Source organism: Aedes aegypti, chromosome 3 (assembly GCF_002204515.2).
Source record: "Aedes aegypti strain LVP_AGWG chromosome 3, AaegL5.0 Primary Assembly, whole genome shotgun sequence".
Lineage (NCBI taxonomy): Eukaryota > Metazoa > Arthropoda > Insecta > Diptera > Culicidae > Aedes > Aedes aegypti.
The window spans coordinates 316,424,926-316,442,925 of record NC_035109.1 but is presented as its reverse complement, the minus strand read 5'-3'; the positions used below and the strand labels follow the sequence as shown (position 1 = coordinate 316,442,925).

Here is an 18,000-nt window from a genome sequence, read left to right as displayed (position 1 = left end):
AAGAAGGCGTGGGGCGCAGCGAGCTAGGTGGATTGACCAGGTACACCAGGACCTGGAGAGCGTGGGTCACAGTCGAGGATGGAGAGAAGCGGCCATGAACCGAGGGAATTGGCGAAATATTGTTGGCGAGGCTTTATCAAGATAATTGATGTAAAGCCAAATAAACGGTATTTTGGTGCTTGAGACAAAAACTGTTCCGCAGTTGAATGAATCAAAAATTACCTTTCAAATTCTGACCGAATGCGAATGCTGTCCTGTAAGAACTTCCTAATTTGATTAATATACCAAAAGGGCCTTCCTTGGCTGAGTGGTCAGAGTTCGCGGCTACAAAGCAAAGCCATGTTAAAGGTGTCTGGGTTCAATTCCCGGTCTGTGCAGGATCTTTGCGTAATGAAAATTTCCTTGACTTCCCTGGGCATAGAGTATCGTCGTACCTGCCACACGATATACGAATGCGACAATGGCAACTTTGGCAAAGATTGTTCTCAGCTCATAAGAACACTAAGCTTAGAAGCAGGCTCTGGGAAAGACCAAAAGACCAAAAAAAGAAAATTGTCTTCTCACGTAATTTAGGAAATTTCTTCCTGAAAAAGAACTGTTTACAAAATTTTTGCCTGCATTCTACAAGAGAATTAATAAAAATCTACCAGAAACATAAGAATCTATGAGCTTATGACCTCTCCCACAAAGGCTTTCAATAATATTCAAGAAATACAGCCAGATCTACTAGTAGAGCTAAAGGCGCAGCTCGGCATGATATTTTCCATAAACTGCGATGGAATTTCCTCCACGTGATCCTCAATGATCATCTTTTGCATTTTGGTGAAATTCACCAGAAACGGCTCTAGGATAGACTAAGAACTATGGCTACTATTACTAAGAAAACGTTATAGTAACGTTCATAATTATGAGGAAAAGCCACGCAAAGGTATCTGGATTCGTTTACCAGAATTTAACCTGTTATACGGATGCATTAGTGGCAATCTTGGAAATGCTCTAAGTTGATAATTGTGGAAGAGCTGATACAATCCAGGGAAGTAAGCCTTGTCCTAGAGGAGATGTAATTCCAAGAAAAAGAAAGATACTCTAATATGGACTAGTAAACAGCTTTTTAGAAATTAATTTTGTTATCCTACAACTATTTCAACACAACTCCCCTAACGTAGAGACAATGGACCTCGTTCGGATACAATCACAAAACACACAGACTACAACTTTCTATAACGTAGTAAAATATATTAATATCTACAATCAATCGGGTTTCTCCGCATGCACCGAATGGTCAAGCTGCGTAATCCGGAACGCTTCCAAACAAGTTCCGACTTTTCTTTATCTCCTATGCTAAACATTGCAACACGCACCGTCAGTATGCTCGGTAACCATCTGTTATATCCGTTTCTATCACTTTCACCTGTCCTAATTGCGCCCTATCTTTCCTTACAGTTATACTTGCCTTCACTTTTAACCTACTTTCTACAAAACTGCAGTAAAATTATTGTTTTGATTAAAAGTAATAGGGATTACCACTACACTATTATAGTGCTACAGGTGTTTGTTTTAATCCTTTTTTCAAGTGTCGAGTTCTAAGCATTTTAGAAAGCAGAAACGTTCTTTCAGAAAACTATGAAATTTATCCCTTTCCTCAACGTTATCTTTAGTTAATCAGCTAAACCTTTATCGATAAGTGTCTTGTTGCTTCTCTCTCGTTCGTTTTTGTTTCTGCTTCTAGTTTTCTATGTATTATCATTAACTTGTTAAATAGTGTCGTGTTGTTTCTCGATATTGGAATGATGCACAAATTTGACGTATTCCGTGTAAAAAAATGTTTCCAGCCGTTTCTTCTTCAACGCGCTACCGCCTATCTCAATGTTTCAGTTATCTTCTTACGGTTTAATGGGAATCGTAAAAAAATGCCAAGAAAAAGCGACGAGTGGAAGCGCGTTCAAGACATACGACTGTAGCTTCAAAACGATTGAATAAGGAAAGTGAGAAGCAATCTGGAAATTCACAAGTTTTTCTCAAATACTTTTTTGCTACCATAGCGTTCGAAATATTCCATAGCAGCGAAATACTAGACTATCTACAATTACACCAGCGACAAGGAAAGAGGATAGGGAAGTTGGAATCATACTTACACTAGTTGAATCCTAGATAATCATCAACCAACGTCGGATTAGGAGTGCAAAAAAGCGAGTGTCGACAGACGAGAAGTTCGAAGTGGTGCCTCAAAGCTTCCCACCTAGGGGGGCTTGGTTCAACCTTTCACGGAAATATTTTGCACAAACTGTTCGGCTTGGGCCTTGACATGGTCGGACGCGTGTTTGGCGGCCTCCTTGATTTTCTGGGCCTTCGTCAGGTGTTGGTTGTGGACGGCCGCCAGCGAAGACGGATGGGCGGGAAACATGTGCTGCAGGACGTAGTTGAAGCCGTTGGCCGTTTTCATGCAGTTCTTTTTGAAGCGATCTAGCCCAAACGCCCGGATGGCGGTGGCGAACCCGAACACAGACGAGTCGATCCATGCCGATCGGGTCGCGATGGTCTTGGAGGGGTTGTCCGGTGACGATCGGTAGGTTACTTTCTCGACGACGCTCTGCAAATGGAAGAATTGATTGAAATTAATTGATTAATGAGCAAATTGGGTATGTAAGTAGGAATTAAATATTGAACATTTCCAATTTTCAAGAATGAATTTAATAAAGAGTCTGTTGTTATTCCACTTTTGTGACGACCGGTGTCAGATCAAAGTGATGAAATAGTTGAGTTTCGATATCGTATTCCGAGTATTTAGTGGGTTTCACGGTTATCGATCCCGGTATCTAACATGTATTATTATTTACATGAAAGTTTTAAATAAAGGTTACATTGAAAATTGAATTAGGGGTAATAATCCAAGATTTTTTTTTCTGTTTAGATACTATGACATACGGCTGAAGAAGCTGCTAAAGAGTGGTATGGACTTTTCTGAAGCCCGAGAACGGGCTAAAGTCCCTCTAGTAAGTACTCCGAAGAGACAAAGGAAGGATGATCTCGACCTCGGAGGGAGAAACCGATACAAAATTTCTGTACGTCATAGTGAGCCGGGATTCCGCTGTCACGAACTGTCACTGTGAGCCCAGATATCAAACATTGGACTAACATGGAGAAGGCGCGTACCGTGGACGTACCATATTTGACGCGGTTAAGAAAATTCTAAATTCAAACATTTGTCAAATCGTCAAAACCTGTCCGATTTTGTTGAAATTTGAACCTATGCTAGCTCAACTATTATAGAATTAGGGAAAAATCAGTAAAAAAATATTAAACGTTTTTTTTCTTTATGTTTGATAGACTTTTTGTGGAACACATTAGGTTCCTTAATTGACGCATCAATTCTTCAATGTGCCTAATTTGACGCACTATGTTCCTTATTTGACGCACTAAAAAATTATTGCTAAATTTTAAAATATACAAGAGCTGCAGTATTCAATAGTTCAATTAATTGAAAAAAGCGCTTTAGAGTGGACATAAAAGTTAGAACCTTTGGAAAATGTTTTGAATGACGTCATCTGGTAGTACTCTCGCATATGCGTTTAGTTAAAGTGTAGAACATAAAACCGGCGATTGAGCTCAATCCATAGTCAAGCATTATTGTTTAGTTTAATGTATTTTCGTTGTGATATCAAACAAGGGAAAGGTTTGAAAACTACGTTATGCTGAAACGGAAAAGGAGTTGGTAAAATAAGGACAAATTGGTCAAAAACTAGAACGAAGCCGATTCCAAAAATGGTCGTCGAATCTTCTTTACTTATAACACGTGAACTACGCATACTTGTCTCATGTTCTATGTAACCCTAAATATGCGGGACAAATATGCGTAGAACCAACGGCAGTATGGGCCTCGGAATAGATCGAGAACCATACATGGGTTATACATTAAGTACGTCATGTTATTAGGGGGAAGGAGGTGTTCTGCAAGATGTGACGAATCATACAAGTTTTTTGAAGGTTCCATATAAAAAGTGGTACGTAGGGCGGATGGGCGGGGTTGTTGTAGAAAGTGGTATGTTTTTGTGACACGTATCTCATGGACACCCCCTATTATAAATTATACGAAACAAACCATTGAACCTACACCTCACCTCCTGACGAATTTATTGAAGCTTCCTTAAAACATTAGGGGACGTCCATAAACCGCGATAAATTGCACAATTTTCAACTTCTCTTTACCTCGGCCAATTGTTTTTCAATGAAAAGTGCGAATATTTTGTACAAATCGTTGCGTTTCTCTGAACCCCCTCATCTCCCTAAAAACGTTACGTAATATATGGATGACTTTTTACATGCGATTACATAAAGCATTGGGTTGTTTCGCGGACGGATTTTTTGAAGGCAAGCACGATAATTTTTTTTTTCCTGTTTTCGATCCAACAAAACATGCTGAACGAAAAAGCAAATAATAAGGAACATTGAGTGCCTAACTTGACGCACAAGATTTTCATACAAAAATATGTCTGAAAGCTTAAAAATAGAAAAATTTCGACGTCAATTCACGAATAAAATAATATTACTGACTGTTGTTGATGATATTGCTGTAAAACAGCATAATATTTTCACAAAAATTGATTAACAATATTTAGCACATTCACTAAGGAATGAACAAATTGACGCACTTGTCGGATACATTTTCAAATAATTTTTTTTTGCCAATTATTAATCAAAGATAAACTTTTTTCGATTGGAATCCTTCAATAACATGTAAATGAAGATTAAGTAATAAATTTTCGAGTGCTAGTCTGAATGAGAATAAATTTATGATACAATTAATGAGAAAATGCGTCAAGTTTGGACCCGCGTCAAATATGGTACGTTCACGGTAACTGAATTAAACACAATTTCGCATTTCATCAAAAGTGACAAAAATCGAATGAGAATCAATTCATGCACATAACGCAAGTAATGCCACGTGAGCACCTTTCAATCTGATTGAATATAAAGCATTGAAAAACGTATCGTTTTACTTTTTCCAATGAAAATGAATATTTAGTGCATAGAAAACTGTGGCCCTTTTTCCATGTTTGTCAGGAAAGATCGAAAGTACACAACAAAAGAAAACTAGCGATTTTCCCCAAGCCTGCCTTGATTGATGATGGCAAGCTGGAGTTATCTTGCAGTTCAAACAAACGTTGTCTTATATTTCGTGTGTAGTATCTGTGCCTCCCTTTCAGATCTCGACCGTACCAACAGCAGCGATGAAAAACCTGCGTCCAAGAAGATTCGCGATGTTGGGCTCTCTCAGGAAGGTAAAGCGAATAACTGGGTTGGTGAAGCCCATGCACAGAAGGTAAATTCAAATATGTATTCCTTTACAATCAAACGTGGCGATACCACTATACCAGTCGATAGGAATGTAGGGGTAAATACCAGGGACTCTGTAGACCTTGTGTACTCACATGAACCAAAAACAATTCGCGATAGGGCACGAGATAGCCTACCCAGCAAGGCTAGGGATTATGCCCAAGAATTATCCTGCAATTGAGCTGTCAACTAATCAGCAACATGCCGTTCAAGAAGCTCTTTTGTTGGCCATTGTTCAGCAACGCCGGAAACTGTTCAAACCTAATGTTGCTTGCTGTCGATTCCGGCCTGGGTATTTAGTGCTCACTTGTCAGGTAAAACACACAGCTGATTGGGCAAGAACAAGTTTTCTTGTTTAACACTATGGGAAGGAGCTGACCTAGTAGTAGTGGAAGAAGATAACATTCCACGTTCCGAAGAGCTGGTACCTTTCTCACGTGGAGTGCTAAGTCCAGCAATGAAATGGTATTGTTACTCATTGAATGCCAGAACGAAAACCTCTGCTCTGACGCGTGGAGAATTCATCGGCGCCACCTCAAAGGAGATCATGTTGAGCTTGTACTTACAGTTGATGATTCTTCTTTGCGTGAGGTGTCTGAAGAGCAGTTTGTGCTAAATTATAGATATTGGCAGATTCTTATGAAAAAGAAATGCCCTGTTCAATCAAATACTGCCGATAAAAACCCCATTGATGTCGCAGAAGACGTGGTTATGGATTCCATTAAAGTCCAACAAGATCCAACAATTTTAGGTACAAGTGGATAGTGCTGGGAATGGTAATAGTAGTAGGCTTGAATTTCGCGAAAATCACGCGGCTCTCTCACTACAGTAGTTTAAAATCGTGAATCTCATCAAGTAGCCTATATTGGGTACATGAATTTCTCTAAATCAGTAGTGTCATTGAAGGCTCTAAATGCGGGAAATGCAGCGGGAAATAGAACATTTTTCTACAGTAATTTTGGGTTGCCCTTAGCAACGGGTGTTTTGCAATTTTCAAGGCTTTTTGCCTACAGCAAGGAACAAACTAATTCCAAAAAACCACCAAAAAGGGATTTCTCAGAAAGCAGATGACAGTAACGGGCATGGTGGTTCAAATATCAGTCAAATCCCCATGGTAACAAAAAGCCACGAGTGGTAAACCCAGTACGATCAATCAAAAGTCGTTGGTTCAGTACCGTTTTGTACTGAGCATGACTTAGGATTTACTGAGCATTTACCGCATTGTTCATACGAATTTGGATATTCTAAAAGTGAATGCTCATTTGCTCAATTATATCATACCAACTTTAGTAAAGATAGGTGGATTTGAGCAAAATAGAAGCTATTGTTCAGTTTATTCATACGACTTAATAAATTTGAGAACGCTGAAATTAGAAAACCAGATTTTTTCACCACCCTTTTGTCAACATATGAAAAAGCTCTGAATCTATCAATTCAAGAGATAGAGAATAACTTTTTATTGGCAAACATGCTCGAAATTGAGCGTATTACGACTTTGCTAAAACATGTATATTATAATTTCTACAAATAAAAAGTTGACTGTTTTATATCTATGAATGTAGACTAACCTTATTAAAAAAAAAACTTAAAACAAACAACTTTGTAGGAGACGATTATAGCTCTAAAATTTTATTCTGAAGCTCTAAATGCATCTTTCATCGATAATCTACAATGTAAATATGCAACAACTCATCGACCTTATTCCTTCCAAATGTCTGCATTCTAACAATCAGCAACAAACTTTCCGATCCAGGTTTGGAACGAATATTCACTTAGCCATTTTTAGGCCAAACCCTACACGTGAAAGCGAAACAGATAAACTGCTGTCTCACGACATGAGCAAAGTTGTGACGAAATTTTGCAATCATCTCGCCTGATATTTCTAATTTGGGGAAACACAAATCACACGCTAATCTTTTGCCTCGGCAAACAATACCTACAAGATAGCGCTACCCGCGAAGCCAAATATACCCATATTCATCACCCCATTCGCTTCACTTGGTGCAACACACTCACCATGATCTTGTTGAAGCCGATGTTCCTCGTGTAGGTGACTAGCACGCGCTCCTTCGGATCCACCACCGACTCCTCAAGGATGTTGACGGACTTGGCCTTGAAGAACCGCTCGCCCCATTTCGGCACTCGGTTCGTCTTGGTCAGCAGCCGCTTGCTGTGGAGCTTCCCGTTCTTAATCTCCCGGCAGACGGTGTCCTCCGAGAGTACGTGCAGGCTGTAGCGTAGGAAATCGAACGTTTAGATTAGATAAAGCTAGTTGAGGTGAGTAGATGAGGAATGAATATTCATTACACGAAGACAATCGAGCATGTAGCAACAGCCTTGATTGAATAGGGCTCGACCAAGAATTCAATCAATTTCAAATTAAATGCAAAGAATGTACAAAGTGGCCGCATCGAAATCGTCAGCCCCTGCCGCATGTATGAGTTCAAATTCCGATAACAGGGCTGGTAGCGGACTTCTTTTAGTCGATTCTTTCTTTGGTTAGTGCTAACCAGAGAATTTGTTTATTATAGAGAAGCGCGAATTCTGAAACCAAAGGTTCCAATTGAACCGTCAAACGTGGTTCCAATCGAGCAAATTCAATAAGACTCAAAAAGAAGTTACACAAAAGAGAGGATGGATGTGTGTTGGTGAAAGCGATACGTAAGTGACGTCATTGGTAAGCTTGGTTTCTTACGGCGATTGACAGGATGACACGCACACTAAAATATTGTTTGAATGACCTCAATTATCGATAGTCATTGCAAATGTTGTTTATAAATAAAGTCAACTCAGACGGACTAGGCAATGGCGCCCACATGAACACTGTTTTGTATTAGTATTGTGACGTGGTAGTTTTTGAAAAGCACCCATATTCCCTTGCTTCTGAGAAAAGGAAGCATTGTGAAAATCAGCAGCTCCATCAGAATTTGTTTGAAATAGTAGTGTCATTACTAATACTGTTTAGTCGAAATGGTTTTGAATAATTTGTCATTCAAGTGCTATTCTGATTACTCCTGTCTTTTACGTTAGATTAGAGTCTTAAATGTCAATTGTCGTCAAGTTTAACAAAAGTAGTAGTCCTAGTTAATTTAATTTGTTGTTGTTAAAAGTATTTATTGGTCATTACGTTCATATATCCTTGAAGAAAAAAGTCGCTTTCCTTGTCTGTTCAACAATTTTTCGAAACTAGCAAGTGTACCCTAATGATCGATTTCAGCGTCTTACTTTCCACAGTCATTTTATAGTGAATATTGAAAAGTAAAGTTACCTTAGGCTTCTATTACAGTCTCCTACATGATTCACTTTTCGGTGGCAAATGCAATGCTTCACAACGCCTACTTTCTACTTGTAAATTTTGCGAAAATGAAGCTGGAATTAGATTATTTATACCGCTGTTACAAAAGAGGTATTTCTTATTATGGCAATGTAAAAACCATATTAAAATAAGATTGTCGCCACTTATTTCTACTCAGTGAATCTACTAGTCATTTTCCTAAGAGTTCCTAAGTATTCCCTACGTCGTATATGATAACGATGTATCTAGCTAGCTAATAGTAAGAGTGGCTACGGATCATTCTGGTTAGCAAAAGGCAAACTGAACGTCACCAATAGTATTAATGTCCACTTCGAATAGATTAATTATTTGAAATGGGCATCAATTCTATCAATGACGCAGAATATCCGTTGGATCACATCCGAGATATTATTGCGTCTATACCATATGAATTATAATCCCGCGTTTCTCTACTATAATCACATTCTCTGGTGCAAACTACTATTTTTATTTTTTTACAAGGGGGAATTTAAAGTGCCTGTAAACAAGAGTGTTCCAGTTTTGACAGGTTTACTGCTCTATTGGAACGCTGTTCCAATATTGACATTGACGCATCTTGTTTGAATCCACTCTGGGGGAAATCTGCACACAGACGCTTGAGAAGGTAACTCAGGGAGTTTGGAGAAGCAACACCAACCCACTAAAATCAGCCGATTCACTGTACATGAGCAATTCTTGTTGAATTGTTCAAGTGGTGTACATAGTGTACAGACATTACCCTTGGCATCAGACCCTCATCTTGCCGGCACCACCTCATGGTGTTACTTCGAAAAATGACCAGTGCATATAGAACTTAACACATGTAGCAGAAGTAGCCTAGGCAAACTGCTTCTCCTAGCCGACTTAAACAATGTTACAAGGGACCAGCCTCTGCAGCCAACTCATGGTCGGCGCGCCATAGGCGCTGTAATTCTAACATAATGTGAATGACAGCCGTAGGTAATGCATTCCAGCACTCGGCATCTGCACATATTCTATCTATTATATTGTCGGGGGACGTGTTCCCTCCGCATGTAGTGAGCATGTGACCTCTCACAACAATGAAACGGGGCAATTGAACACGACATGCTCCGCTGTTTCCTCCACACCAGCACAATTGGGGCATGCAGGAGATTCTGAGTGCCCGATCCTATGCAGCTACTGTCTATAGAAACTGCCTTGTTCTGTTAGAAACTGCGTCAGGTGGAAATTCACTACCCCATTGTTTCTTTTATACCAATCTGACACATTTGGTATTAGCCGATGGGTCCATCGACCCTTAAATCTCATTCCTGCTGCCAACATCTGAGTGTTGCCTCGTTACACGCGTTACGGACTCCTCTGGTACCTCTGGTTTCCTAAACTTTATCCATTCCTCAACTATGGAAATAGAGTGCTCTGCTGTCAACTCTACTTTCTCCATCGATTCACCATAGACCACTAGGGTGATATCGTCGGCGAAGCCAACAATTTTAATACCCTTCTGAAGGGGCAGCCTCAGTACGTCATCGTACATCGCATTCCATAACATCGAGCTCAGGATTGAACCTTCAGGCACTCTCGCGGTAGTTTGAACGCTTTTCTGCTCTCCCCTGTGTCATACAGCAGAATCCTACCATCAAAATAGCTTTCTAGAAGCTTAAACAACTGCACCGGTACCTTGAGGCGGTGAAGTGCGTTGGCTATCGCTTCCCAGCTTTCGCTGTTGAACGCATTCTTCACATTCAGAGTGACAACCGCGCAGGAACGGATGCCGCTCCTTTTATGCTCGATTGCCACCTCAGCTGTCCGGACGACCGTCTGGATAGCGTCCAGAGTAGATTAACCTTTCCTGAATCCAAACTGGTTGTTGGACAGGCCGTCCGCACCTTCCGTATACGGTACTAGCCTGTTGAGGACCAACCTCTCTAATAACTTGCCCTTCGTATCTAGTAGACAGATAGGTCTATACGCCGACGGGTCACCTGGTGGTTTCCCCGCCTTTGGTAGTAGCAGCAATTTCTGTCGCTGTCATACATCCGGGAAGATTCCTTTCACTGCCGCTTTTAAGACAACATTCGGGATACCATCGGGTTCCGGTACCTTGTTTGACGCGAATGATTTCACGACTCCGGCCAGCCACTTCTTTTCCTTCATCTGCCGCATACAGCGCTGGGGGCCATGGGCTTGTGGGATGATGCGAGAAGAGTACATCGATTATCGATCGCAGCAACTCTGGCGACTTCTCTTGCGGCGTTATGGCACTTTTGTTCTTAGCTATTACCACTCTGTAGGCGTCAACCCACGGACTCGAGTTGGCACTCCGGCATAGACTATCAAAGCATGCCCGTTTTCACTCATGATCTCCTTTTTAAGAGCTAACTTTGCCTCTCTGAACGCTGCAGCGCGTTCTTCTCTTCGTGCTTCTGTGCGTGCGCGTTGCATTTTTCGCCTAGCCCGAAGGCAGATTGCTCGAAGATTTGCAATTGATTCGCACCACCAGTACACTGGCGGCCTGTTCTCTCTAGGAGGGGCCTTTCTCGGCATGGAAGCATCACACGATCGTGATATCACAGCAACTAGCTCTTTTCCGTTGAGGTCCAGAGTGTTCCTTTCGCGCCTCAGGGCTTCTCTGAAAACTTCGCTGTCGAAGCGCGCTGTTTTCCAACCTCGGGCTCTGGTCGAGTCACACTGCACTGCCCTCCGCCCGCCTGGTATTATACTATAGCGAATTGATTGATGATCGCTATGAGTATAACCGTCATCAACGCGCCAGTTCATGGTACCTAAAAGGTTAGGATTACAAAACGTCACGTCGATAATCGATTCTGCACCATTTCTGCGGATGGTACTCACTGTACCCACATTTGCCAGCTTTAAATTTGACGCGACCAGGGATTCCAACGATAGCTGGCCTCTTTGGTTGGTGCAGCGGCTACCCCGCTCCACTGCCCATGCATTTTTTATGCATTAAAGTCACCAGCTATCACTACAAGCTGCCGATTGGCTAGTTCGGCTAACATCCTTTCGACTATCTCAAAAGCATCATTTTAGTTAGAGAATACTTCTTGGATTGGGTATTGTCCTGTTTTCCCTATAGCTGCTATCTATTGAGTCCTATCCGCCACCCAGTTCTCGTTGTTGGCTGGTATGCGGTATGGGTACGACAGTAACACCATGTCGGTCTTCGTTTCCGAGACTGACTGCCAAAGCAGCTGCTGGGCTACATCACAGTGGTTTAAATTTAAATGTGTTACTTCCGTTTTGGCTGCTTTGATACTCCGCTTGTGCCCGGACATTTGGGTCCACCCGTTAAGTGTCCGTTGTCTGCTTTGTCGACACCTATTAGGCACTTAGCGATTTGCTTACAATCGCTTGCCCTATGGCCTTCGGTGCCGCATTTTCTGCACATCTTACGGCTGCCCGAACCATTGCCATTCCACAACTTATGGCCCTTCCCGAAACACTTGAATCAAACTTCAGGAGGCTGTTGTATCCTCAGCTGGCAAACCGACCAGCCTAGCTTGAGTATGCCCAAGTTCTTCGCTTTGTTGATCTCTGTGACCGGCAGCCATATCGCCGCCAACTGGGTGCCCTGCGGACTGGAACTCTTCTTTTGACGGCCCACTCAATTTGCGGTTTTCTTTCTTGCAAGGTTATCTACAGCAAGAAGCGCTGTTCCCGTAAACTTGTCTAGTCGGTCCAATGCACGGCAAATTAGAGTTGTTTGGAATCGAATTGCCGTTTGAGCTGTGAACTGTGTTACAAGAAGTTCGAATGACAGATTTCCCGCCTCGGCCATGACCGATAGTATCGGGCTGGTCACGACAGCTCCGGAAGCAAAGCGAACCATCTTGTTGTAAGCTGGGGCAAGGATCTGCAGAGTTGGTGATCTCATTCGCCAGCTCCCGGCGCGCATACGTACTGCGGTATAAACTATGCGACTTTGTCGCATATATGGTGAAACCAATGCTCTTCTCTTCGACTGTTTTCACGGCTGCCTGAAGTAGCGCTTCATGTTTTGCTCCACGTACAACTAAAAGGATGTCTTCGGCGTATGAAATAATTTTGACTCCGGCTGGTATTGTGAATTTTCTTGGAAGATGGATTTGAAGGGACATTGCTTGAGCTGGTTCGAAACCAGCGGTAAAGTTCAAGGGGCACTCCAATACATTCAGGCGGTATGAATATCCTCTAACTCAATAGGTTTGTGCCTCGCAGTTACTCACGATAAACATAAAACATCTGTAAAGCGACGATTCTAGATAAAACCACTACATTGAAATCCAATTCGAACACATTTATACATATTTGATTGAAATCAAAGTAATTGAAAACTTTACCAAAATCAAATTTTCCAAACATGCATCAAAACGCCCATCCCAATGTGCTTCCCTCCAGCTCGTAGCATAAGTAACATAAAAAAATTGTCAAAAGGAATCAAAACAAACCACAAAAAAATGTGGTAGTGAAAAGGCAATCTCACGTACGTGTTGCACCAACGGCAACGGTGTATTAAAAAATGTCAAAGTTGCAGTCGATTTCGAATACATCTCTCTCTTTCATCGACCGACGATTTGGACGGCGATTTGAGGAACGGCGGTTTAGAACCGCCGTGTCCAAACTGGAAATCTCCGCACAATACAATTCGAAAAATGAGTTGCAGCGTAACGAGAAATAGCATCACTGATAGCACTGAACCCTGTAGCACCCCGTTCTCCAACTGATGCTCGTGAGATAACTGTCCTCCTACAGCCACCTGGAAGATTCGCTCCGAGAGGAAGCTTTGCAGCACGTTGCCCTGACCTCATACTCGCCACATTTTCAAGGTACATAATACGCCGTGTCACCAGGTCGTATCGTACGCTTTTGACAAACCTAGGGTAGCTATCAAGCAGTGCTCGTCGACAGTTGGCAGCGATCTCTCTAGCTAGGTGAAGTAGGTATCGGTGACACGCCCCGTACGAAAGGCGTGCTGACGCTTGTCAAGTCGAACGGTCGACTAAGCTCCGGGATCAGACGGCGGTTGATGATCCGCTCGAAAAACTTAGCCGATGGTTAAGCCATTTTAATTTGAACGATGTACAGATTAGTGGGGGTACAAATTAAAAAAGTGGTCACACCAACGGGGGTGCCCGGTATACCACATTGAAGGGACTGCGCGTTTCCTCTAGTTAGGGTAAATATCTGACTTTTAAGGCTCAAGAATCCATCATTCGATCATTAGCAATCATCAAAAAATAAAAATCTATTTTTTTCTATCAAATTTGAAGAAATCCTTATGCAAATCTATCATCGCATTACAGGTATCAAGAGCAATGCAATGATAGACTTTCATGAGCTTTGCTTCAATTTTGAGCAAAAAAACTGGTTTTGAAAATGTGTAAAACGATGATGGTTATTTTCCTCTCTAGGTCCAAAAATGTGACCAAGTCTCGCATACTCTGAGATAACGCCCTAAAAGCCATTGGTAGCCACCTGTGTAGCTTGTTGTTTCTGAGCAAAAGAAGGAATAAGCATCCAAACCAACATCACGGGCAGGTAGATAATGATCCTTTCTTCCCCATAGCGTTGTTAAATAGCAATAAAATCCATTCAAATGCTCAGAAACAACGAGCTACACACATGGTTACCAATGGCTTTTAGGGCGAGATCAGAAGTTATGCGAGAAGTCATTAAGAAGTGATTCGCTACCAGCCCTGCGAGATTCACATTCGCTTGCACACTTCACGTCTACACTCGAAAATTATGTAATTTTAGTCGGTGCGCTTTATGGGGTAACCTATATTTACACCATGCAAATCGTTGTCTTCTATTACCCACTAATAGAATGCCCCATATCGTCACATCCCCAGTAGAATCCGACCTTTGGTCGATTGTGAAACTCACCTGAACGGATTTGGGTACCGGTTCCAGAAGCACTGCGTCACCTGCTCCCAGGAATAGTTGAACGTCGTGGTGTTTTCGTAGTACTTGGCCATGGTTATGCTTGCGGCGCGGTAGGATGTCCGAATGACCGGAATGGAACGCTGAAATTTTGCAGTTCCGGACGACCGTCGTCCTTTTTCGTTGTCTGGGCACTGATCTCGTGCGCGCACTCAGAATTTGGATTTCACTTTTCTTTTTGACGTTTTCCTATCGACTGAGGAGACAAACTTTAGTGTCGCAGTGTCGTCGCCTACTGCTGTCGCAGATTTCTTGAATGTGAGTGAATATTAGCTGTGTTCAATGACTTTGATCGAACTTGCTCGGGGTTGGTTGTACTCAAGGGTGGAACTGGCGGCTCTTTATTGCTACCCCGACGTGTCGCTGGTTCTAAAATGTAAACAACCATACAAAATAACGACCAAACAATGGTGACGGCGTAATCAATTTTCTCGCAAACATCTTTTTTGGGAATTTAGCAGAATTTTCTGATTAAATTGCCAACAGCGCGCTGCAGTAGCACGTAGCAAATAACTGCTTGCAAACAATTTCTTTCAAGCGCATTGATTACCTGTAATTTTGCGAAGAATGATTTTTACTTTTCCGCGTTAAGCCTTAAAACTGGTTCTGGACTTAGGTTGGCGGCTTTTCAATTTTACTCCCAGTTGACAGCCGCCCTCCACCCTTGGTTGTACTAGCTCGTATTTTTTGTCAACAAATAACTGTCAAAGCTACTTCGAGCAACTCCAAGCTGCTTTCTCAATGAACGCTCTTTTTACTCTTTTTGCTAATTTACCGGAATTCCACATGAAAAAAAAATTCGCGCACTTAACAATTTGTATCGCTTCGGAATTTTGCTTTTTTTTTTCAATGTTTACGTTTTAAACGTCAAAAACACGAGCTACTGCGAGCTGGTTGAACTAGCTCGGACTCTAGCTTCCAACCTGTTTCGAGCGACTCGGAGTTGGTTGGACTCGGCTCAATGAACACAAACCCGAGCGACTCGAAGTAGGTTGGAGTGGCTCAATGAACACCAAAAGCTGACTCGCAAGTGGTTGCAACCAAGTTCGAGCAGCTCGTTGAACACAGCTATTCATTCCACCAATCTGTCCGTTCTGCAGCTGTGTGCGCGCACGGTGCTCCCCAGATCGTTATTATCAGAAAAAAAATCTCCACCAAATCTGTGCTCACCTGTCGTTTCCTACTAAATATTACAGTAAATCCGAATATGATTATTATTGAAAATTTAGGGTAAATGGTGTACGATATTAAAAGAAACCATCGACATAGAAAGCAGAGGTATAAAATTGATGAAAACAATGAAAAGTATTGAGCATTTGTTATTGTTTTATTCCTAGGAATTCAAAATCGTAGCACTTGCAGACCTAAATTTCCATCGTTTGATTTAAAAAGTAAAAACTCATTAGGCATAAGGATAAGCATTGACAACCGTACAGTTTGTAGTTGCAACTCCGTGATTCATCAAAATAAACCAAGTTGCACAAGGAACTAACAGATGTAGCTTGCGAGTAGGTTTCCATGTTCAATGTATACTTTCGAGAACTCCAAGCATTATAAAGTCAAATACGGCGGTCTTCACGATCATCGTGGTAAGAGAGGATTTTGAGTGTGACATCCATGGTAACTAATGGGGACGTACCTGGTGTAGTGGTTAGAACACACGCTTCTCACTCCGAGAACCTGGGACCGAATCCCATCTCCGAGATAGTCACTAAAAATTTCATTGACGGCTTCCTTCGGAAGGGATGTAAGGCCGTTGGTCCTGAGATGAACTAGCCCAGGGTTTAAAATCTCGTTAATGAAGATAACATTGTTACTAGGTAGATACCGAGATCACCTCGGTGTTAGAAAATACTATCATCCCAATTTGGTAAAACTAAATTAGGATTTTATTAACAAAATATTACATTTCATTTGCCGTAGCAGTTGGAAATTTTTACAGTTGATTGAATCTGCTTATAATATAAAAAAAAAACGCTTTCAATTTACTTCACTTTGGCATGGGGGGTTTCTCGGCCGAATTGTATGAAACTTTGCATTAAGAAGCACTTCAGTACAACCCATATTATGGCCAAATATGATCTCAGTGGCTTTCAAAAAACCCCACTGTCGAAGTGAATCAAAAGTGCCAAGAATAGGATCCGGCTCCCTATATAACGCATTTTTCGTGGTTTAATAGTTTAATAGTTTTATTAGAAAATACGTAAACCTTTTACATTTTATGCTTAGGTGAGGTCAAGGAGAAACAAATGTTTAACTTTAGGAAAATCTAATGGTAATAGAAGATCTAATGGTAATAGAAGATTACGAACGATTTACATCTATAATTATTAATGATTTTATTCGACATTTGCTCCAATGTTTCAACATTGGATATTCTATGTAACTCATTAGTACTATACCAGAGAGCAAGCTTCAGAATCATTTTCAAAATTTTATTTTGAATCCTCTGCAGGGCATTCTTTTGCAAATAACTAATCAAAGCAACTTTGAACTAAATTCTGGGTATATTATATCTTCTGGTATATACAAACTTGTACATCTATTTGAAATCCTTTAAACCATCAATAAGGTAAAACTGCAAAACGGACCCTACGATTTTTTTCTTCAAATTTTGCCCAGATAATATCTGCATATTATGCAGCTTAGTCTAAGAAAATGATTGGTGAGCATAGATTTGATAGACATTTTTTTTTCTGATAATAACAGTCTGGGGAACACCTTGAACGATGATGCATTTGGCAGTCAGAAATCTGCAGTCCAAAAACATCCAAAACTTACCTGATTGTTTTTCGATAAGATAACAGCAAAGCCCCAACCACGATATGAACTAAACTCGAGTTTAATGTTTGTAAGACGCAATTCAGTTCAATCATAGGTTTTCCACGACTTTGATAACACTTTTTTCTTCAGCTGATTACGACGAGACAAAAGCAGAGCGCAGCAAATCGAAAAACCGATGATGGCGGAACCAAAACAAAAACATGAGGGAACAGCTTTTTTTCGAGAGCGTTCTTCTTCTTTCTGGCAGCGACAACGTTGACAGATGTTGGCCCAATGGAAAAACGATGAAAGCATGCATGGAGCATTGAAAGCTTTCAGGATTGCGCAAAGTTAGCCCTGGGGGATTTGAAAATTTAGCGATGGAGACGCATGGTCGATAATGAAATGCGCGATCAATACAGGTACAAAATCCGTCATTCCGATTTTAAGATGTCGGTTAATAGATGACCTTGAATGCACATAACGTAAACACAGACTTTGAAAAATTGAATGCATTGACACACGCATGATAGGAATCAGTTACGAAGAGCATTGTAAATTCCAACAAATCTGAAGGCTATTCTAGACATAGAAAAAGCATTCGACAGTGTTTAATATGAATGCTTGGTTGTAAAGCTAAAAAAAAATTTATCAACATACATTGT

The 18,000-nt window shown here is 41.2% G+C and overlaps 1 protein-coding gene across 1 annotated transcript; it reads right to left on the bottom strand.

Moving 5' to 3' along the window:
- Positions 1–1,215: 1,215 nt before the first annotated feature.
- LOC5580237 (protein preli-like) lies at positions 1,216–17,566 on the bottom strand. The gene is made up of 4 exons (XM_001662383.3): positions 17,354–17,566; positions 14,516–14,768; positions 7,351–7,564; positions 1,216–2,590 (listed from the first exon to the last, which is right to left on the bottom strand). Exons 2-4 carry the CDS (start codon positions 14,605–14,607, stop codon positions 2,255–2,257), a joined length of 642 nt encoding a protein of 213 aa, XP_001662433.1. The 5' UTR covers positions 14,608–14,768; positions 17,354–17,566; the 3' UTR covers positions 1,216–2,254.
- Positions 17,567–18,000: the final 434 nt, after the last annotated feature.

Coding starts and splice junctions, on each gene's coding strand:
- LOC5580237 (XM_001662383.3), bottom strand. CDS start 14,607: ATGGCCAAGTACTACGAAAACACCACGACGTTCAACTATTCCTGGGAG. Junction 7,565..14,515: donor CGGTACCCAAATCCGTTCAG/GTGAGTTTCACA, acceptor CCTACGCTACAG/CCTGCACGTACTCTCGGAGG. Junction 2,591..7,350: donor TCGGCTTCAACAAGATCATG/GTGAGTGTGTTG, acceptor TTCCATTTGCAG/AGCGTCGTCGAGAAAGTAAC.